At 38.5% G+C, this 24800-nt stretch overlaps 1 protein-coding gene and 1 long non-coding RNA gene across 3 annotated transcripts; one reads left to right on the plus strand and one right to left on the minus strand.

Moving 5' to 3' along the window:
• Nucleotides 1–1774: 1774 nt before the first annotated feature.
• LOC136760206 (uncharacterized) lies at nt 1775–21670 on the minus strand. 2 transcript variants are annotated; one of them, XR_010820176.1, is made up of 4 exons: nt 21338–21670; nt 19575–19776; nt 15476–15583; nt 1775–3025 (listed from the first exon to the last, which is right to left on the minus strand). It is a non-coding gene; the product is annotated as an uncharacterized LOC136760206 (long non-coding RNA). The 2 variants fall into 2 exon arrangements; XR_010820177.1 differs by lacking the exon at nt 15476–15583 and having other exon boundaries at nt 21338–21666.
• Nucleotides 15700–19283, plus strand: dlx6a (distal-less homeobox 6a). The gene is made up of 3 exons (XM_066715508.1): nt 15700–16176; nt 17051–17244; nt 18355–19283. The coding sequence occupies exons 1-3, from the start codon at nt 15867–15869 to the stop codon at nt 18604–18606; spliced, it is 756 nt and encodes a 251-aa protein (XP_066571605.1). The 5' UTR covers nt 15700–15866; the 3' UTR covers nt 18607–19283.
• Nucleotides 21671–24800: the final 3130 nt, after the last annotated feature.

The following is a 24800-nucleotide window of genomic DNA, read 5'->3' on the forward strand; positions in this document are numbered from 1 at the left end:
TTTTATTGCCTTTGCCTAATCATATTCATATGTTTTGCACATTATATATCTATATACAATGACAATGCACATTTAATAAAGAAGATAGGAAACAGAAAATTACATCCACTTAACAAGGCAGTTCTCAAGAATAACTGCTGCAGCTTACAGCTCTTTCTGAAATCATGTGGTTTGATGGCAAATTAAAACGTCAGTGCTGTCTCAGAGGGCTCAATATTTAAGGGGCATGTTAGCAACTTTAGGAAACACACACATACATGAAGCAACACAGTACGGTATGAAACCAAGATGTTTTTTTTTTTCTGGAAACAAGTAATGACACATTAATATTTACATGAAATGAGACTGGGCAACTTGTGCTGTCAGACGTGTTTGTCCTGCGCTTTACATATAGAAGAAATCAAACATGTGTAGCACCTTTGCTGCGGGGCTTCCAATCAAACGAAGCCAACGTGATGCGCTGACCTACTTTGGAAGCCCTTCGCATTCAGACTCAATATATTCGCCATGACTGCGTCTCAGTGTAAAGTTTTGCTCATAATGAAAGGAAACAGTAAGCTGATATACCGGCCGAAGCCCACAATCTGCTGTGCATTTCTTGACAGAGTGGTTTCTGGATGGCATTACCCAGCTGCTGGCAGGCTTTTCTTCCCCATTTCTGTGACATGATAAAAGTTTGCATCTGTAGGTTTCTCTACGACCGAGGCAGATGCTACTCATTATGTTTGTTTGCAATCATGGGATTTGAATACCTTTGTCGAAATCCAGGACTTCTTCATGTTTCTCTCTCTGTCTTTCTGGGGGATTGTGAATGTTTTGAATTACATTTGCTATTCCGCCAGTGCCCCGGTGGGAGGCAAACACAAAGGTAGAGCGTGCAGTGATGGGAAACACAGTCAAATGAGCGAAATACATGCATTTAGACTGTTTGTATTCAACTAGCAAAACTCATTTCAATGTAAATGGAAGGGGAGAAGTGTGGCTTTTACCTACTTTAGGCACACACTGAACGGGTACGAAATACTGAGCTTCGCGGTTTAGCATTGAATGAATATTTTAAAGTGTAATTTCCTGGAACTGTCATGGACTTTTACTGCATCAGAAACATGCTTCTCTCTCTGTCTCTGAGGTCACTGAAAGCAGTTTGGATCCAAGGAATTAACTGGCATTTTCTCACACATCAAATCCACTGGCCCATTCTCCGTCAGTTGGTTTTATTTACTTTTTCCACAGCAAGCCCCTTCACTAATCACCAAACAGGACAGACTAGGCCACAAGGAAGGGGATGCATTCATCATAATAAAATCAGGTCTTGGAGGAGAAGAAAATAGTCACCCTGATGGATATCACAGAGAGACAAACAGATCTTGCTTCCCAAGCCTGGCAGCCACCTTATGCACCGAACAGCTGACTGGGCCTGATATTCATTCATTACTCCTGTGCCCGACCTCTTCCAGACGCACTGAATTATGAGTGATTGACATTCGACGCTACCGTGTAAAAAACAACGGGACAAGCGCCAGAACAGCACGCACTGTGTGTACCTTCTGTCAGGTACACAAAACCCCTCAGGGTTCAGAGCTCTTTGCTGTGGCATTAAAATCTGAATACCTGACAGCTCACATCACCTTGTGTGATCACGACTCTTTTATTAGTGACTTGCGACCACATCAAAGGAGCCTGCTTTTAACATTGCATTAAAGCTAATTACCTGTTCCACAGCATCCAGATTCCTGCGACTAGAAAATGCCATTTAAGACGCAGTGAAAAGGAGTCGGGGAGAAAAGAGCCTTTATTTTATCTTGATTAGTTCACAAATCCACAAACAGACTTTGTAAAAACAATATTGGGAAGTAACCTCTATCCTTCTAGATACCAAAACTGTCTTAGTAAGGATTTCCAGGTTGCACAGTAATATATCACACCAAGTTAGAGGTCAGCTCCCATGTTGATGACTCCCATAGAAATACACATACACAATACAGTAGATTATTTAAAAAAATAAGAAATCTGTATATTTTAAGACATGGAAAATACTCTATCATGAAATCCTGTCAGTCTTTCTTAAGAACAATACAAAGCAATTGCACAGATTAATAACACCTTGAATGTTGAAGCAATATTCAAAACCAGTCATAATTGGGGTTATCCCCCCAATGTAGAACCAACCAGAGGACATGACTTGACAAAAAAAGTTTCAGAAAATGTTACTGCTTCTCTCTGATGGCCCTCAAAATTAAAACAACACAACTTTCGCCTGACAAAATCACTTCTGCCCCAGATTCTCCTCAGTCCATCGCATGAAACTGATGGCGGATCCTGAAATCTGATTTATTAGAGCGCCATAATAGCCCACTTACCAAGGCAATTAGTGATTTTGTAATTCTGGCATTGATGTTCACCCATTCATGGAATCGCCTTGATGCCTAGTCGTGCACGTTTGCTGAAACAGGTTTTTATGGGCATTGTAATAATCTGTGTAATGCATCAGAGGAAATCTATCACATACTGTAAAATAATGTTAAAGGAAGCAATACACCTCAGACACAACTGAAATACAGCATTCCAAGAGATCCGATCTGGACCCGCATCAAAGGTGTGAACTCTCACTGGTACCTGATATTATTTGTCTGTGCATAAGCAAGTTTGCAATCAAAATAAATCCATTACAGTCAGAGAGGGAGAGAGGAAGAGGGGGAGAGAGAGAGAGAGAGAGAGAGAGAGAGAGAGAGAGAGAGAGAGAGAGATGACAGGAGATTTACTGGCGAAATCCTTTTAGCGGCCCATTGACACATAAATGAAAAAAAAGTAGACAACCAATTTCTAAGTAATGCAACTAAAAACAGACAAGTGTAATTTGATCCATCTGGGCAGATGTGTAAATCTGTTCCTCGGAACATTCCCTGTGATTCGCCTTGATTGATCTTCCCGGCGCTGGAACACCTATTATTAGCAACAAGTCTAATAGCACCAGGATGGCTCTGCTCGCTCTGAAAGCCATTTCTCTGACCATCTTTCAGTGCAGCTGTGGAAGAGAGAGAGAGGGGGAGAGAGAGGGAGCAAGAGAGAGAGAGAGAGAGAGGGGGGAAGATGGCAGTTAATAAGGCTGAATCAATAGCTGTGACTGAAGAGTAAGGTATGCCTTCTGAAAGAATGGCTGTCTCCCTCTCTATGTGGCAGAAATACCAAAAAAACCCAACTAAAAAGCATCAAAATCAATGGCAAAATGGAGAATTATCACCCATTAATTTAAAATGAATTGTATTGTACATATGTGTGTGCGTGTGTGTGTGTGTGTGTGTGTAAAGGACAGGAAAGCGGTCTAACATGATTTGCAGACTCATTTGTGTTTGTTTTTCATTATTAACCTATAATGATGATGCTCTGGCAGCTCTGTGAGAGACATCAGACATGTTTTCTGCTCGGTGACCGTCGCTGTGAGTGTCGGCGCATGGCGATCCAGGCAGCTGTAAATGGGGGGGCTTTTTGGGGCAGGTCTTGCATTATTGCCCCCCCAGAGACCTTCCAATAATGGAGCCGCTCCAACAGGTGCGAAACTCTTCCACTCCAGTGCCTGCAGGACTCTCACATTTCAACGGCCATTGTCTTATGTGGCTTTTCTTTTTTGGGCGAAGCACCTTGTGCACAAAACTGCCCCATTCTTGTGATCTGGCTTTGGCCCATGTCCCCGTCCCCCACACCGCCAATCTCCCCTTCACATGTCCACACTTCAGGCCAGACAGAGTTGCATCGAATACTTTTCTCATGGAGCTGCAGAAGAACGGAGCTGTCACTTCCAGTTTCCGCTGTTTCGATCACAGCTACTGTCCTGTATTTATGAAGTCTGAGTAGCCTCCTATTGGATCATCATTAAACATGATAATTAAGTTCTGTCTCTGCTTCTCAACACTAGATGGAGGCTCAGCTGTTCAGCAGACATAGTGTGAGACTGAAATCAGACAGAATCCAATGCAGCTCCATGTAGGCAAATACCTCAACACCTCTGTGGTCAGTGGTCAGAAAGTGTCTAACTCTCGGGGCTGTCCTCTCCTGCAATGGTTACCAGTACAGGCAGCTCTAGCACATTGTTTTAACCAGTACAATAATATTTAGTTCTGTTGCCAACTATTTTAGCATTTGCACAGCAATTGTGAAGTTTATCAACATGCAATTGAAACCAAAAGCCACTCCAAGTGAGAGTTTTCAACCGCCCTTAACACATATATAAATTGCTTTATAATAAGTTAGTTAATTAGTTAATTTTAACGCGGTTCTAAAAACCGCAATAGGCGATCCGTTTGTTTGGGAATTTTCCTTGGTTGTTCATCCTGCCTTTCGGATATCTTTTTCTGCAAATCGGGGCCTATCGACTTTGTCATTTATATTTGGCAGGTTGGCAAAGTTTCCAATTCACTTGAATCTTTTATAATATATGCGATCCGAGTGGGCTAAATATAAAAAGCGTACAAGGTTTAAAAGTAGGCCTACTAATGTACAGAGAAGACAAAAAAGTTATTCTTGCATTTTAGCCGGTCGTTTTACTCAACGAAATCAAAGAGCTAAATTCAAATAATAATAATAATAATAATAATAATAATAATAATAATAATAATAATAATAATAATAGTACAAAGAATTTACAAAATATAATAACGAATCTGGAATTGTTTGGAAATCGATAGCCTATGACTTAACTCCATATGAAAGTTGTGTTGCGTTCATGTTTTCTTGTTTTCTTTACACCAGGTAACAGTTCAATACTGTTATCTGCTAACAGCTGAATAATAAATAACGATCTAAACGACAAAGGTTGAATGCTTCATTATTGTATCATAATAAATCTCCGGTCTATAAAAATCGGTTTATTATAGAAAATGTAATTTAAATGTTGCTGAATGTATAAATTTATTTGTTTCCTTTAATTTTTAAAAGTTGTGCGAAAATAATTCTGCCGTTTATTGAAAGTTGCGGATTGTGTTTCTGAGCACGAGACACCCACTGGTTTCTGACTCTTGGTTAATTGGTTAATTGAGAGTCAAATGTAATTGCCAGTGCTGGCGAGAGAGGCCAAATGTTAGACACATGATTTCTAAGACGAAATATTTCTGAAATAGTCTGAAATATTTCAAATATGTGTATTATAAATAATCTTTCAAAAGAGTGAAGTATCTGCGCAATTCGTAAATATACCAATTATTATAGGTGCAAATTACAGTGTTTTTTAAATCAGCATAAAACAATGAAACTCGATTATTATTATTATTATTATTATTATTATTATTATTATTATTATTAAATCTATTTATTGTGGGATTTGTGCAATTTTTAGTGAGTTCTTTATTATTATTATTATTATTATTATTATTATTATTATTATTATTATTATTACTACTACTACTACTATTAAACGTTAATAATCCCTGTAATAATTTAATTTCAGTCAGTGAGAAACCTGTAATTCCTCTTTGGTTATGGAATTTTGTATATTGACATCCAGTTTATATCTGACATTCTTTTTTTCGTCCTTTTCTTTGTGTCGGGGCTCAATTGAGCCAATAAATAAACGGTGCATTTTAAAAATGGGTCTGTAGCACATGTGGACTGCGGGGTGTGTAGTATTGTGAGCGGTTTACCAAATAAGTAATATATATATATATATATATATATATATATATATGTTTTTGTGTTTTTTTTTTTTTTTTTTTTTTTAAATAGCGTATTTCTCTTGCAAACCGAGAGTCTATCTTCCAGACGCGGAGCGAGATTTTAGGAACAGGCCTTTCCTGTCCCTTGCAAAACATTGGGTTTCATGTTATATAAATGATAGGCTGTATCTATTACACACTCCAGTGATTTAATTACAGCTGGTGTTTTATAGCACGAACTATAACGGTATAATGAAGGCGACAAGGCTACACTTTGGGATCTAGAGCCACCAGAAGACAGGAATTACCAGCAAAGACTCTGTCAGTCACTGAATCATCCCGTCTTTACTTTCACCCACTGGAGATCTCATTCGTAAAGTATATAAAATACCATCGACAGCTCTATACAGATGGGTGATAAAAGAAGTATTCAATTAAATTCAAAGGAGCTTTATTGGCATGACAAGTTTAGACAGGTATTACCAAAGCATTTACTGTAAAGAACTGAATGAATTTAGTACAAAATATAATACAGGCTACAGATTTTACATTTACAAGAATAACCATTAAAAGAAAAAGAAAATGTATTTTAAAATTCATATATAAATAACAATAATACAAGACGTATAAAACTGCAAAAATGCATTGTGCTCAAACATATTTCTGACACACAAATAGAACATCTATAAAAAACATTGTGAGTCACTATTTCCATTGACCGTATTCTTTGAGCATCAGAAACATGTAGTTTGATCACAAAACATATGTTTGAGTTTGCACAATTATTTTATAACACTGTATAAATACATTGAAACGTGTATTTGTAGCTTAGAGTTTTATTATGTTTACGTATTTTGCGCCACTGCGTATAAACAGGATAATATGATTTAAAAATAATAATAATAATAATAATAATAATAATAATAATAATAATAATAATAATAATAATACATCAGTACATTTGGCAGGTTGTTGGGAGGAGGATTTAAATTGTGTTGTTTTTCAGGTGAAGCAGACATTATATTAATTAATATGTTTATGTTTTATTCTTTATTATCCAAGGTGTATACAATCCAAGGGCACAATTATGGATTGAGTTTCCATCTCAAATTAGAATGCTCGTTATCATTAGTCACGCATCGTTGTGAACACAGGACTGGGTGTGAGGTCAACACATGTTGTGTGTTTTATACAGTTTGTTAGCTATGACACATTGTGTTTAAATTCATGTACAGCACGTGTAGTCGTTAATGTGTTAAAATCTGAGAGTGTCGGAAATGGGCCAATAGAGACAGTAATGTCCCGTGTATTGCTCCCCCCCCCCCCCCCCACACACACACACGCACATTAGTCTTCACACACAGACAAATATTTAGAAATGTAGCCTACTTTACATAACGTCTCATAACATTTTCTGAACGCTTTAGCACCGGCCTGTAATGACAGAGATGACAAAGAACGCGTAGGAGAAATGAAAATTGAAAACCATTGGGATATTAATGAAAGCCCGTTCTCTCTCATTCATTCCAGTTGTTCTGCCCCTGGATGAAGGCAACGCCGAGTCTAACCCGTCTCTCCACAGCACGTCATGACAACGGAGTCTCCTGCAGCATCCCATCATTTCACTAGACTGGAGAAGAGCAGCACATCCTACATCCCCTGTTTTCTTCACCTAACAATGCATTATCTTTAACATCATGGACGTCTAAGATCTATGAGCTATACGCACAAGCTACTATAAAATAAGCAATATTATAGGATGCAAAAACAAGAGGCTAGCCAATAGACTAACCCTTTACAGCTTTTTTAAACGCTATGTATCTGTATGTATGTATAGATGCATGCATGTATATAGTATATATGCTTGCATGTATGTAGGTAGGTAGGTACAATGAATAATAAACAGACAAAGAAGAGAACAAAATAATATGTTACGTATATAGAATTATAAAAACAGATCACAATATGTGAGCCAGAATATTCTCCTCGGCGAGATGCTTATGTTTTATGAGCTTTTAGGGCTTTTGAAAATATCTCGCTGCCTTTGAAGTATCCCAAGGCACCGTGATTTGCAAGTGTTGAATTGAAAGCCATGGCTTTAGCTGCAAACAAAAAAATGATAAAATGAAAAAGGCGCTCTGCAAGAAAAGGTATCTTTGTTTAGTGCCTTTTGTTTACCGCTGGATTTTCGTTCTCTTTTTTTCATTTTACTAATTCATTTGAATGGCTTTCAAACTGGAAAATGGAAATGTTGCTCTTGCCCTCTATTTCAGCTGCTGCGTCCTGGCAACAGAGCAATTTTCTATCATCAGGGATAAATGGCATCGAACAGAACAGTCTGATAAAAAAAAAAAAAAAGCTTTAGCCCAAGAAGCCCGTGATTGCTGCCCTTCCTGTCTGTCATCTCTTTACAAAATCCTCTCCTCAAAACCTGAGCTGCATGCTGTCAGAGCTAATAATGTCTCATAAGGCGAAGAAAAAGAAGCATAAACTCCGTGCACAATGTTCCCATTTGTTCAACATGCTACGAGAAGGCATTTCAATATTGGCAAATATCTTCATTTGTTTCATGTCAAATTAAAACCAGGGCCGGGAGGAAGTGAATGGTGTGGCCCCTAGAAGTGAGATGAAAATAGGAAAAGGCAGAAAGAGAAAAGAGTAAGAAGAATAGGCCTGTAGCTGTCACTGGGGAGACGCAGGTGACGGTCAATTTAAACTGACTCTATTACTGCGAACAACTGCGAATTTCAATAATATATATAATATATAATTTCAATATAAATATACACATGCACAAATATATAAATATACATATAGATTTACACGCACACAAAAAATATATAACTATACATATACGTACAGACAAATACAGGCTACATATATATATATATATATATATATATATAAACATATAAATATACATATACACACATATATATACACACACACTCACACACACATTGCGACAGGTTCATGTATTGGGCAAAGGGACCACAGGTAATAAATATGTGCAATTTTTCAGTTTGATATTCAGAACAATTGAGTTCTGATATTCTGCAGATATATTACATTTAGTGAGCAAGCAATACATTTATTATATATTTACTGATTACTTATACCAGATGTATAAGTCATAGAGATTAAACACACACACACACACACACACATATAATACATATATGTCGCAGGATCTTTTTCTTTGTCATGTTGAGCGATTCTAACTTTCTTAGAGAAACGCTAATACTTGCGGTGACCTGGTTGTATAATTAACATAAATCTGTACATCATGTCATTAGTTATCCTGTATGGTCAGTCAAGATGAACACAAAGTGAAAACTTCAGTACAAGACTGCCATACAATTACATACTCGGCAACAGTTCATAGACAGGGCAACGAACTGAGGGAAAAGTGAAACATGTAAGAACTGATGTTTAAACATATAGGCGCAGTATTTAAAGGTTAATATTTATACATTTCAGTTTATAGTTACGCTTTACTTTTAGGTGTTAATTAGGAAAAAGGGGAAACAATCATGTTAAACCAGCAATCTGGTGCGAAGATAAAGGCGCTGAGAAATCAATGCAGTAAATATTAGTTTTGACCAGAGACGGAGTGAAACCTTTAACTCGACCCGCCTGTGAAGCGTTTCATTGCCAAAACTGCAGAGATACACAATGACACACAACGCAGAGGCACAAATCATATTCATGATGGAAACGGAATAACACGACATCCTGAATTCATTTTTAAAATCATACAAAAGGATTAGGATTTTGTGTCCACTTGTACCAAAAATAAATAAATCATTAAAAGTGTGATATTCGATTTAACCGGTTAACATTGGTTATAAGAAATTGTTGAAAGTTGTATCGATGTATCTCGATTGATATGCCTGCGCTGCCGCCAAGGAAACTGAACTTCATTTAAAAACGTTTGTATATCATTTGCGGCATTAAGGAGTCCTAAATAAAGTAGTGAAAATGTCCAGAAGAATCCCATCCGCGACCACGGGGAGAGGGATGCGCAAGGGTGCAAGATCTATCTAAAATATTGGCTACCTATCACATATGCATTTATTAATGCATGTTATTATATTCATAGTAGCCTCCGGGTGTTAATTGTGGCATGGCGGACTGTCCAGGTTGTGCTCTACCCCTCTTCAATACCAGGGTATGACATCACTTTACCAAAGATATCGCGTATCAAGCATCATCACCATTATCCATTTGTATTGATATGGACGCCCAAATCCCATGTGCTCATCTCTCCAAAAGACTAGAGCAAAACCGGCCAAGCAAGCTGACATGCAGTGGTTATACTTCACTAAAGCTGCACAAACCCCTCTATTGCGTCCTGTTTGTAAGAGCGTGCTGGCAATAATATTAGCACATAATAATTCAATATAGTAAAACCGTGCTATTTGCGTCTGAATATTAGCAGCAGTAGCACTGGTGCCTGCAGGGAGCAGCCATGGCAGCAGTAGCAGTTGTACACAGAGATGTTTAAATGGTTTAGTGCGGAATGTTAACAAATCATTTCCATAAGAACAATATTAAGGTTAAGGTCCTATTAACATTAAGCTTGTTTTTATTTAGTTTCCCGCTCTCTATACTTTTCAGTTTTTCGGGAATTCACCACAGAACCACATGTGCAGTCGGTTCAAATGCAAGACATTTAACACTCACATTGTGGCGGCCCGCTGCCTTATAGGAGCGCCGGGGGGATTTTAAAAATAAGTGTGTTGCCTATAGGGATCATTTAAAAATATCACCTAACAACTGTCACCCCCCCCCCCCCCCCCCAGCAGCTAAGTGAGACACGTGACCGGACTGCAACACGGAGAAGGTGTCGTTTACAAAAGTAATTAAAATTAGACAACAACAACAACAACAACAATAATAATAATAATATATACAACAGTCGCAAACAAAACAGCTCTCTTTTGGTGGAAGGCAACAGGCACATTTGTTAAGTTCTTGAAATGGTGGCCCGCTTTTCCGTCTCCATGTGGAAACGTGCAATTAAAACTGGGTTGGGTGGCGTACACTGAATGAATGCGCATGTAAGCTTTGAGTTAGCAGCTCCAACCCATCTCCTCGTCTGCGCAGGAGACAGTGGCCAGCTCTCTGCGGATGCTCTGCCTCTGATTTGTATGATGTTGACCCATGTCTGATATTGAAATCTGCGTGTGTGATCCATCTGCAGTCATTTTCCCCTCGCCACATCCTTCACACGGCTGGGATGGGAACCCATCGACGCCTGCGAGTCTGTGTGGAGCTGGTGGGTTTGAACTCCAGAGAAAAGCCACTTTGCACGTTTTCTACTGGACTAGCATAGTTTTAACGCCCAAAAAAGCTCCCCAAAATAGAGCTCCGACTTCAAGGAGGTGCCTCCCCATACAAGCCAGTCGATGGCTGTTCAGAGAACGACCACAAAACTTCAGGCGCTTGGAAGGAGCAAATGTGTTGTGTAGGAGCATCATGTCAACTTTTCAAATGCGATGAACAGATGTCGCTTACACACACACACACACACGCATGCATCCGTTTTAATGCATAAAACATACATACATAGGCTAAATAACTAACAAATAATAATAAAAAATGAAATACATTTTCCTATTAGTTTCCGTGTGTCCTCATTTTTGTCATGATGTGCTTTGCCATAACATCTCACTGTTGGGTGTTCAATACATTTTGGTGATGGATAAAGTTGTTGTCGATGGTTGATGGTTGATGGTGAATATTTGTATTGCTGTTGTTGCTGTTGTTGTTGTTGTTGCTACACAGATAAACTCATCTCTGTACATTGTAGGTTGCCTGGTTGATTCGCTCTTGCAGAAATCCAATTGATCTGTCTTTCAACAACAACAAAGATACAAAATGAGACCGTCGGATGTATGCGCCACAGGCTTATTTTAAATACAAAAACTTTATTTTATATACAATTTCGCACGTTCTGCAGTTGATCTCTTATTAAAAAAATACGGCGTATGTGGATAATGTGTAATAACCGTATTGAAAACAAATGTTGATGTTGTGCAAATAAATAAATACATACACATAAGGGATGGTATCTTATATGTGCAATTGAAACTTTAGGGAAACGCTTGAATGTAATATTCAGCTTTAATCAATTTTTCATCCTGTTAATGAAACGGACGGATTTTCTTTATTTGTTTGTTAATTATTTTGCCGATTGTCCTTTTACTTCCCCTCCAGAATACGTCGCGGGTTACATCACTTCTACATTTTATTTTATTTTGCGAAATTAAATATGTTTTGTGGTGCAACGACTTGCAATACATGCTAGTTAAGATAACCTCTTTGCTCTATTTGGCGCTGCTTTTACACAGCATCGTCAATCTAAGGAATAGTAAATTGTACTGAAAAGAGGGTACTACTCGTGTGGTATAACGCCAAGCACAAAAAGGAGCAGGCACACACACAGCAGTTTCTGGTGTATAAGCTCATGTAGAAAAGGGCAATATTTACACAAAAGGCGTGGAGCTGTTCCGTTGAGAACTGTTCTCTTGTCCTCATCATTTATAAGTGCTTTATGTAAAAAAACAAAAACGACAGCAAATCCTAATTAAGTATATCAGTCTGCTTCTCGTAAAGGGTGAGTTATGCCGCGGAGTTATGCATTTCATATGCAAATGTTAACCTCGAAAAATGCGCCCAGAAGGGAAAATCATGAACTTATTAACCACAACTGCTACTACACGGTTAATGATGTCGCTCTCTGTTTATTTTAATTACTTTTAGCATAATTCAGTCACATTATTCAAACACACTTTCTTTCTTTCTTTCTTTCTTTCTCTTTTAGCATGTATAAAAAAGTACAACTGTGAAAGGCCCCCCTCTGCACTGCCATACCTGACCACTGTAACACACACACAACAGAATAAAGTCAATGAACTATAATATAGACTGCATGAAATATTGAATCATACATTCACTGATTGCTCTGGATTCTTGGTCATCTTGGTAATTTCCAGGCCGGGTCATATTGATTGTGTTCTGCGCAAAGCACACACATGCGCTTCATAAACATCGAGACCAATTACAGACACGTATAGTTAGAAAAACAATCAATTCGATTTCAAAAACCTAAAAACAACATCATGTTAGTGGATGTAATTACACATATGTCATATCCGCGTTGCTGTTTAAATGTACAGCTTAAGGTAATAGATACAAAATATGCATGTATTATCTCAGCCCCATCTAGGCTGTCAGGTTTCTTCTTGTCTTTCTTAAGATGCACAGGGTCTAATATCCGCACTTCAGACCCCGACACCCACACTGTGACACTGTCCGCGCACCTGTCCCTGCGGTTATCCACTCACTTTCCTGCACAGCCCCTCCAGCCTTTAATAACGACCACCTCTACATACACCACTGCAAACATTGTGTTAATACCTTTACTTGTGTGTCTTTAAGGTCGGAAGTCAGAGCCTCACAAAATAAAAAAAATCACGACTAAATATTTTGTATGGAAAGGCAGACAATTAGCAAGAATTTGCATTTCTTATTATATTAACATATTTATTTTCACAATAAATACTGAGTCCATTCCAAAAAAATAAAAATACTACCGCTGTAAAGGAAATTACAATTTCTGTAATAAATGCCTCACACAGAAAAATATACATTTTTTTTGTAAATACGCAATATGTATTTATTTACAGTTTCGGCTTAATAAAGGTTATGCAGTTTGCACTTACAAAAAATGTTTAATATATATTATATTTATTATATATCATATATTATGTTTCATTCTTTATAATAAATTGAATATACTTTTAAGTGTTGCTTTTAAATGTGCATTGAATCTTCTTTAGTGTTTTAATTAATAAATATAATTGATAGATTTTACATATTTGCCACAAGTCTATTCCCACACATAGCCCGGTCCCAATCGAGGATATAGGGTTCAGATACATTATTAAACTCTCAGAAAGGCAGGATCCTTTCCAGTTTGTTACCTCTGAAGCACAGTCATGTCTGTGTGGCTGGGTTCCTAATAAAACCCGTTTCTCATAAGCGCATCACTTCATCTTGGGGGGTGGAAATAATATATCACCAACGCCTGCAGCGGGACATCCAGCTTTCATATCACATTTAGTGCAAGCAATAAAACTGTCAGAGTCGGGTCGTTTTAAAAGCAGTAATAAACGACCGCCACGGTTCCCTCGCATTCAAACAGAAACAAGGTGCAGAACCTGAAAGTATTGTCTGTTTCACCCAAAGCCGGCGAGTAAACGTGTGGATCTGGTTTCTCTCTGGCGTGTTAAACTGGGACACAAGATCCAGAATAAAGAGCAAGAAAAAAAACTTTTCTTCTATTCAGGATTGCTGAAGCGTCTTAAAACGGTCCGGAGGAAAGAGACACCCTCTGCTGTGTCGTGTGACCAAACGGGTAGGTTGTGCAGCTTGGTTGTTCTTGTCTATAATGTCTAATGTATATTAAAATAATGCACAGTGCATTAAACCTCAGATGTGATGGAAAATATTCAGTAAGAGAGAAAAAACAACAACTCAAAGACATGCTCGTAAATGATTTCCTATATGATTCCCCTACCTTATCCGATTTTGTCTCCAAAAGTATTATCCCAAGCCATAGTGTTTGGAGATTCAATTTTTTTAAAAGAAATTCAAAGTTCAATACGTTTCTCATCTGCTGCTGGACGTGTCCCTGCTTCGCCCCAAGTCCACCTTGGAAAATGGTTAGTCCTGCCTGGCTGTGCAGTTTTAAACCCATTGGTAAATAACAACCCTGATAATAATAGCAAGGTATGAAGTTCTTGTTATAGAAAAGGAGAAAATTGAAACTAAACTCTGCATTTAGACAACCGTTTTTGATAAGAGGATAATTGAGGCGACACTAGTGTATAATTAGCGGATAATTTATGCTATATCCACTTTTATTCCACCTCCCAAAATAAATCCAGTCCATAATTATTACAGGCGAATTGTTCTGCATTTTATAGCAGCAATTTGAATAAAGTAGTGCAGTTAATCAGAGGAGATTTGTGTATTACTGATTACGACCATAATTACCTCTTCCCACCGTTTAGAAATAAATGAAAACCGCATTATTTTTTAAAATAATTGTGTTGACAATAAAATAAAATCATCTGAGATGTGAATGAAGAGACCATTAAAGGGCGACGGTACTTTACATTGATCGTTTATATTGTGATCGAGATTTGCCAAACCGCAACCGCACGTATAATTTGCATATATTTGGGAGAATAACAGACCCTTGTGTTTTCAATAGGGGAACATGTACTGCTGACAGTCCTGCAGTAATAATAATCATAGTGATCCTCTCTCACGACACGTCAGCTATTCCTGCGACTAGACCCTGTGAAATGAATCGATTAGATATCGCGATAATTAAAGCTGTATCCCAAGTCAATGCCAAAGCAACAGTAATAATAATAACACTACAATCGATCACTGTGCTATTTCTTACCATTAAGCTTTATCTGCTTTATCTGCTGAAAATAACATTTTACATTGCTCTATGAATGTAAAGTCTTTTTTTTTCTCCTTTATGGAAGGGCTGATGAATTCATATAAGGGGAACATTGCATGGATTCTCCACCAGTTAGTAATGTAATAAACAGGAAAGTGGATGTTGAAATAAAGCGCAACATAAGCCATGCATGCACACACTGGTAGGTGTTTTTGTTTTTCTGTCTTTGTGCAAAGCGGACCTTAGCGCTTGCTGAGATGCACCGTCCCCTTTCTTTCTTTCTTTCTTTCTCTCTCTCTGTGGTTTGGGGTAGGATGGGAGCCGGTAAGGTGGGTTCACTCACTGTGTCTCCGGTACAAACGCGGTGCTGATGACGTCGGGGTGCACTGACCAATCGGAAGGCGCTGCCCTTTGGAGACGAACCATCCGACTTGTGGCGTCTGCATCAAGTCTGCAAGCAGGGACTCCAATTTAACACAATCCACCTTAAAATCTGCGCCTGAACTCCAGCCCACCTTCTGGCAAAAACCGAGAGGAATTGGAGCAGCAGAAGCAGTGCAGAGAATTTTTTTTCCCTTGGTGGGGGGGTGGGGGGGGAGTAAATAAGGCCAGAACATCTATTTTCTGTTCCCCCTCTCTCTCTCTCTCTCCCTCTCCAAAAGAAAAAGAAAGAAAAAAGAAAGCACCTCTTTGGACTGGAGTGAGGGTGAGTGCTCTCAGAGCCGTGGTTTTTGATGATGACCATGACTACGATGGCTGATGGTCTGGAAGCCCAGGACTCGTCCAAATCCGCCTTCATGGAGTTCGGGCAACAGTCCCACTCGCAGCAGAGCTCCCCGTCCATGGCGCCCGGCCCCTACCCGCTGCACTGCCTGCACTCGGGCTCCCACCCGCACCACCAGCACGACAGCTCCCCGTACACTGGGACCAGTTCCTACAACAGGTCGCTGCCCTACTCGTACGTGAGCCATTCCCACCACAGCCCCTACCTCCCGTCCTACCACAACAACAGCGCCGCCGGCCAGACGCGGCTAGAGGACACAGGTAAGGGTTTCTTCGCGTTGTTTGCTTTGCGGTTGTTGCTTTCGTTTGCACCTTTTGTGCACCGTGCGCCCTGTGTGTGTCTGGGTGAATTGTCTGGGACTGGGCAGTGGCATCACCGTTTGCCACCAGGGTTTTCTTGGGTAATAATGCGGCGTCTTAGTACACAAAATGACAGGGCGATATACACAAGTATTGCGTTTACCCATGTGAATAATGTGTTGCAGTGCTGATGTGGATTTGCTTTGTTTCCCCAGTCTTGGTACATTCCCTTTCATTACGGCCATACCTGGGCTGTTATCGAGTTAAATACCGCCTATTGGAGCATATATAAATCATAATAAAATCGATATTAATATATAAGTTCTTATACATTCCTTACAACTGTGTAATTATCATTTAATTGACCTAATTTTAGTCGGGCTGTCATTACGCGTAATTTTACCAAACATTGCAGCGCATTCTTGACATAATTAAATCCATGTTAACTTTCAATAGGGATGATACGACTCCTCTGGTTGGACATTTGCTTCGGGCAATCGGTAATCCTTAAATGATGGGACGTACAATTCAAAACTAAAACTCGCTTTCCTGTGTGTCATGTGTGTTGGCAAATACAAACATATCAGCAAAATGAGTTTTTGCGTATTATATGATCGGAGGAAGACCTTACTCGATGGAGTAGGTGCAGTATCGAGCTGCATTACAGCGTAATTGACTTGATGTATTGCATGTTATTGTTATGATTATATATATATATATATATATATATATATATATATATATATATATATATATATATAACCTCTTGACAAGGTATTTAGGCTTTTTTCTCGTCGCTGCTGTTTTCAGCTAACGTTGCATTTCCATTGTTCAGAACAGCAGAAAACCACAGTGATTGAAAACGGAGAGATTCGCTTTAATGGCAAAGGGAAGAAAATCCGCAAACCTCGGACCATTTACTCCAGCCTGCAGCTCCAGGCTCTGAACCACCGCTTCCAGCAAACCCAATACCTGGCGCTGCCGGAGAGAGCGGAGCTGGCCGCCTCGCTGGGGCTCACACAGACGCAGGTGAGCATTGTTGTTGTTGTTGTTATTATTATTATTATTATTATTATTATTATTATTATTATTATTGCACTAGATGCATTTTAGGTATTATTTTAAAACAATTCCAACCACAATCAACCACAGCAATCACAAATGAACACAGTAAGTAACACAGACTATTCTCTTGGTACCATCAATTCATTAATGGAACCTGACTATACATTTTAACAATGCATTATTATATATTTTTTGCACCAGTACATATTTATTTTCTCAATGTTTTCCTTCGCTACACAGAAGGCCAGCAAGTCCACAGCTATGTAAGTGAAAACACACACACACACACACACACACACACACACACACACACACACACACATATTTCGTTATATACTGGATCTGCACCTTGAAACATTTAGAAATAGACTCCCTGAAAAGCAGGAACCTGTTTTCCTCGCTAGCAACGCTGTGCGAATTACCCTGTAAATGCAGGCCTGTTCAGGATGTATTATGAATATTATTCAATATTACTCGGTATTGTTGTGACGTCGTGTATGCTCTTGAATGTGCGTCTGAAACCAAAGAGTGACCGAGCCGAGAGACGCAGGTGTGTGGCACACAAAGTACCACAAAAAGAAATACACACAGTGCAGTAAATACAGTAAATTACAATTGCGCCTTTGTGTTTGTTACAACGCACTCCTGGAAAACAATAAAAATGTACAGAAGAACGAAATCTAACAAAGTGGTTTATATAAACACAAACAAAATGCCGCATTGCATTCATCCCTAACAACTCAATCCGTTTTTGTGTGAAGACGTATAAAGGTTTTGTATGTAACTATGATGACCCAACTGTCCTGATTTGCTTCCCCTTATTATAGTGGCGATCCCTATTATAATTATTATTATTATTACTATAAAATGTTTATTATTGTTGTTGTCAGTATTATTGCTATTACTATTATCAGTAGTATAGTAATATCATTATCATCACTACCGGACACTGGAAAACGAGTGCTCCGCTTTTCTAGTGAATCCAGGCGGCTTTGCTGTGTTTGCGGTGGTTGTGTTGATGTGCTGATGCTGAGTTTTGCACTTGTTTTGCATTTTGTTTGTTTTTGGCTGCAGGTGAAGATCTGGTTCCAGAACAAGCGGTCCAAGTTCAAGAAGCTCCTGAAGCAGGGCGGGAATCCCCAGGAGAGCGACCCCCTGCCCGGCTCCATCGCCCTGTCCCCCCGCTCCCCAGCTATCCCGCCCATATGGGACATGTCCAACTCCAGCAAGGGAGTCAACGTGCCGGCCAACACCTACATGTCCGGCTACTCTCACTGGTACTCTTCACCGCATCAAGACACCATGCAGAGGTCACAGATGATGTAAATCTCGTGGATCTATGCATTTACTGGAGTTTTTGTTTTGTTTTGTTTTTTTAATTGCGACACATCGCAGAGGAAGTTCAACTGAGGCCTCCAGGATTCCTATCCTATAAACCCATGTCCCACACCCGACCCGTTGATTTCTGATCTCAAACACAACAACGTCCTATTGGAGGGGTTTAATCCAACGGTTTACAGAGGAAATTAAAGCTTTTCCAATTAAAGCTGGTGGTGATTTCTTTGTGATCCAAAAGGAATGAAACTTGAAACTAAAAAACCCTACTTGCCAGAGGTTTATCCGTGGGACATCTTTTTTATTTTTTAAAAGAGAGGTGCACCTCTTAAATACCAAATATAACCGGGGATTTCAGGAAAAACGCGAATTGACGTACAAATCCGTCAAAGTGGGACTCCTAGAAGCCATGAAGGACTTCACTATAGGGACACGGGGCTGATCCCGGGCATTTTGACTGATCACTTTTAAACATGCAACTGGGGAGCATTTTAAAGGACACCTGTACATGTATATATTGTTCCGTTTCGGTTGTATATACTTTATATGTTTTTGTCTTCTTTCACATATGGAGTAAAAAAAAAAGAAAAAAAAGAAAAAGAAAATAAAAACCAAACGTGTCGTGTATTTTGATACCAATTATTAAAGTCTTTAGTTGAAAAGGAAAATGTATCTACAGGAAGACGCAGTTTTTGCTTTTCTGGAATGAATGTGTCAGTGAATTCCCCTGTAGAGCTACACACCGTCCTAGAGACACACACATAATGCCAGAGTCTCCAAAACTCACTATTGTAATATGAAATCTGTATTCTATCATAATCTATATTAAAATGCACAATGATCCATGTCCATCGCCTGCACAAACACACATACACACAAACCCCGTGTAATGGCAGTGCCTTACAGATCGTTATGGGAATGATAATCATACTAATTAGAGACAAAAGAAATGGACTTACCCATCCTAGCCGTTCTTCTATCTATAGGCCACTAATCCGCTGGTAGGGTTTTGCTGCCTCATGTCCAGCCAATCTTGTCATTTTCTCCCACATTTATGGCAGTATTGACAATTTTCTCTTTTCTCTCTCCCTGTGAGACTCTGAATGCCAAGCGCCCCAGGATCGATGCACACAAAGCCTCCAGCTGCAACCCCCTTCCTCTCTGAAGCAGATATTTGGGACAATTTAGGGTTTTTATCCACAAGAAGTTTTTTTCTCTCTCTCTCAGTCTCATAAATGCAGGCATAATTAGGGTAATTTTTGATGTAGCCCGCTGATTACAGCGTTTTTACCGTCAAAGATAATTACCTGTAATTTTCTACCACTTTTAATACTAAAAGCCATCTTTATGTGGATCTGAGGTAGCAGAGACAAAACAAAAGAGAAAAATTATTCTGTTATTCATACACAAATTGCAGAGACGAGGGTCCTACACATGTAGAGGAAATTATCTGAAATTATAACGTTGGAAAGGAAAATGAGAATAGCCTTTAACGACAGCAGCTGCCAGGCCCAGACGACGTATCTATACTTTATTTAGCCTATTAAATACAAAATCTGAATTGTACGACGACATGGACACCACAAAATGATGTGCATCACACGGACTGGCTGATGGAGCCCTTTTGTCTCTTATATTTGAACTATCATGATGTATTATTATTAGTTCAAAACTGGGCCTATGGTTCCTAAGTGTTGTGCATTTCAGAGAGACCAGTATTACTGGATGATACAATGAAAACTGCACTAATTATTAATTTTAAACCTAAAACGCGTTTATTCTCCTTAATATGATTTTACTTCTAAGATACAATAAATTCCCTTTTTTTATTTTAGAAAGTGCTGTAACTGAGCAGCAACCATTTCCCACAGGTTTAAAGTGACTTTAGAAACAGCAACATCTATGGATTTGCAAATTTCCATGAATAATACAATATTGCTGGCCCTCTGAGGTCATGACAAACACACACAGATACACGTGCATGTGTTATACACGCATGCAGACTATAATAAATGAATCTGTCCGACGCCAATATTTATGTCCAGGTCTTACAAACTACAAGTCACTGCTAAAACCCAACGGAACCAGATGCAATATAAACAGTGAAAAACACATATTGGTTCATTTCCACCTACAATTTCATTTGCATAAAATAAAATCCTCAATTTAAACCCGAATTCAAATGTACACATTGCATTCTAAAAATGTGGTTTACATGCAATAACAAAGGATAAAGCACATACATTGCGTTATGGGTCGTTTCTTTAAACACACACACACAAGATAGAAATGATCATTTTAGTGTATTGATGTTCATAACTTATTTCGTCAGTATTTAAAGTATCGAGAAAGCATCTTTAAAATCAAATGTCAAAGGGAGTTTACTGTTTTTTTACAATTAAATACTGGAGTTTTAATTGAATATCACAATGTTACAGTAAATATGAAATTAGAAGTTCAGATACTCTGATATATTGTCCACTGGTGGTTTATGAAAACCTGCACAAGCATTCAATCAATTCAAACATATCATGTTAAGATATCATGTTCTGCTAAGACAACTACATTTGGATTCATTATGAAAAACAGATAATTAATTAAAGACCAACACTCAAAACATCACACATCAAATCGAATCTAAAAAGCCTGCAAATTAAAAACATGATATGAACGATGCAATGTGGCAAAATAAAAGAGATATTGAAGAATCGTGTCAGCTTACCTGAGCTCGGTATCTTTTTAAACAAGTTGCATTGAGCAGAAAAGCCCATTTTACAGTGCCTGGACGCACTTCTCTCTCTCTATCCCACTCTTGGTTGAGTGAACACATCCAGGTGTGAAATTGTTTGCACACCCCGGCACCTCTTATATTGCCAGCAAAATTAGCTGTTATTACTGTCACTGTTTAGTGATGGTGAGCTGGATAAAAAAAAAAAAAAGCCTTCTGTAATCAAGACCTGGCGCATCTTTGCCAATGATAGATAATTGTAAATGTCCAGATTATGATAATGGCATCCTAATCCAGGCGGGAGTATAATTACTGTTGAGTGTTTTACAGCTGTCCAGTGGAACTGCGGCATTATTTAGACCCCGTTTCTCGCCGCAGATGGACTTGCTGAGTGGAAAATGTAAAATTGTGATTTAACGGGGCACTCGATGGGTAATGGTATAGGGCCGGGGGAAAGGAATTAAAAGTGAGATCAAGCGATCAAATAAAAACTACCACATTGATCAGACACCTCATGCAATGCTAAAGAGGGAAAACACAGTGTCGATATTGTTTAGGGGGGTCTTACCATCCCACCTGACATCCACCTCCAGATCAAAGACATCCAGCGCTTATTCTGAATATTAGGTAAACATTTGTGTTGTTGTTGTTGTTGTAGTTGTTATTATTATTATTATTATTATTATTATTATTATTATTATTATTATTATTATTATTATTATTATTATATATCCACTTCTTAGAATAGAAACATTGCAGTGCAGATCGAAGTATAACAGATGACTTGATGGATGGAAATGGACGTTTGATTATCTACCTACCTACATATTGGAGTTAATATTCTCTTTAAAACAAGAACATCAGCCCATAACAGTGTGAATCAGACCGTTATTAATACAACACGATGTAAATATTAATCTTATTAATATATAATCCTTATTGAACAACACGTCTGTTTTTAATGAGACCCTGCGGTATTTTCACCACAATCTATAATTAGATTTTCAGTTGGAAGTGGAATTGGATCTATTTTTGGCTATGAAATAATAAATACAATTTGTTAATTAAAAAAAAAGTATTGTGAGTTTTTACACACGTTTTATTATTGCAAGAACGGGGGTTTAAAAGCGTGACAAATAATGTGTTAATGAAAAATAACGTTCACAAGCACACAGTATTTGTATGAAAAATGATAGTGTATTGCAATACACTTGTTCTTGTAAATAATAATCGATCATAAAGCACTCAAAATATGTATATATTTACAATGCCTTTGGTGTGTGTGTGTGTGAGTGTGCGTTGATTTGTGAAATCTGAACGTTTCTAAAATGCTATAAAAAATGAATGATCTAATTTCTCTTGTAGAGCACAGCTAATAGGCTTGCATTGGAGAAATAGAGACCAAAACATATATTAATAGCAGCCGACATAAGAGCTACCCATCAGAATAATTAAAACTGCATTCCCTGGATCCGTATTTAAATTTTAGTCAGCAGTAGTTTATTATTATTATTATTATTATTATTATTATTATTATTATTATTATTATTATTATTATTATAAAAACACTTACCTGTATTTTATTTTACCAAAAATGATACTCGAGCCTGGGCCACATTTTTTTTTTCTACACAAACTGTTCTTCCTTCTACTATAATTAAAACCCACCATCTCTGTGTTGAATGTGCCACTGGCGGGTTTTGATTTAGTCTGGGCCTTGGTTGTATAGTTATACACAGACACACATATAGAGCCTTATTATTGTGGTGTGATCACTTGGTTTTTCATAGGCTTTTTTGGCATTGACAATAATAATAATAATAATAATAATAATAATAATAATAATAATAATAATAATAATAATATGCACCTCCGGGCAGGGCGCTGCATGTCTAATTTGGGCGCCGTGTGTGTGTGACTGTGGCCGGGAGTGGTTCAGGGCTGGAGCCGCTCTCCCCCCACAGGAATGCCGGCAGCTTCAGATCCGCGGGCCGCCCCTGCGCCTCCTCCCTGTCACTCAGAGCGACTAATTGCAGGACACAAAGAGAGGAGAGGAGACCGGCAGACTCACGAGTGTGTGTGTGTGTGTGTGTGGGGGGGGGGGTTACAAAAAATAATAATCTAATAATCTGAAAGCAACAACACAAGAAAAGTCTTCAACATCATGTGCGCCCGTGCAAAGACGTGCAAGGATCATTGTCGCACTACTTCACTGAGACGGGATGGGGAGAGAAAAGCACAAAGCACCCCCCCCCCCCTCTACACACACACACACACACACACACACACACACATGCACCTCAGGCAGCAACTGACAGACGACCAGAGCATAAATCTGACCCTCCCTCCCCCCCACACACACCTCATAATACTGTATTCCTCCTCTAAGGCATCGCCTCGCAGCACAAACCGCGATTAATCCACGAAATAAACACAAACCCGACTCGAATGCAATTAACTAAACTAGATCATTTCAACATGGGAATCTTTGTTATTCAATATTAAAATATAGCAAATAAACCTATTGCATTTATTCCAAATAGTAACGTGCAGGCCTATATCAAGTTTTATTAATATTTAAAAACGATGTATTATTATTATTACTATTATTATTATGCATAATAACAACAATGAAAATAATAATAATAATAATAATCATAGCAACATGCATTTGTCAGCCCAGCAATGTATTCTTCATGATGTAACTATAAAGTGGTGCCAATATCTCCATGCAGAACATTCTTCAGGCCAAACTCTCAATCCGCCTTTGTTTGGCGAAAGCTGTTATTTACAGCAAACTGCTGTAGGCGAGCAACAAAAAAAAAAAAAAAAAGTTAATTTTGTACCAACACCACGTTTAACTCCTCCCTTACTGTAGTATTAAAACACCCTCGCATAGTTTCCTCTGTGCGTCTGAAACAGTTTGAGACATTTTCCAAGTTTAAACCCCAGACGGGCCTGTGTTTTTCACGATATGTTTCATAAAACAACTGTGTGAGAAATATAGCCTATTTCATGCTTAACTGGCTGCCCGGTTCCTGCGGCGACAAGGCCTGTCTCGGCTCAAATATAATACCCAGCCTCGGACACGGTATCTGTTTGATGAAATCCATAGCAAACATATAACACATCAATATAAAATAAATATAAAAGCCATGCATGTAGGAGTGCAGGTCTAATTTAATCCTTTACTCTAATCTCGACTCCTCCTGGGACCAAAGAGATCCATTCTTCTTAGGAGCGGTTTATACAAAAATACAAATAAAAAAGCATTTGTCTGTTCTTGGTTCGTGGCGGTCTTTATGGTTTTTTTTTTTTTACGCGACTGGATAAAGAGGTATTTTTTCCTTGCACACAATCCGATTTTGACACAGGAGCCAATCCAGATCAATTCCATTAAAAAAAAAGAGAAAGGCGTCTAACCCAGTCAATAAATACGAACATGAAACACTGTGAA

Source organism: Amia ocellicauda, chromosome 10 (assembly GCF_036373705.1).
Source record: "Amia ocellicauda isolate fAmiCal2 chromosome 10, fAmiCal2.hap1, whole genome shotgun sequence".
In the NCBI taxonomy this organism is placed as follows: Eukaryota; Metazoa; Chordata; class Actinopteri; order Amiiformes; family Amiidae; genus Amia; species Amia ocellicauda.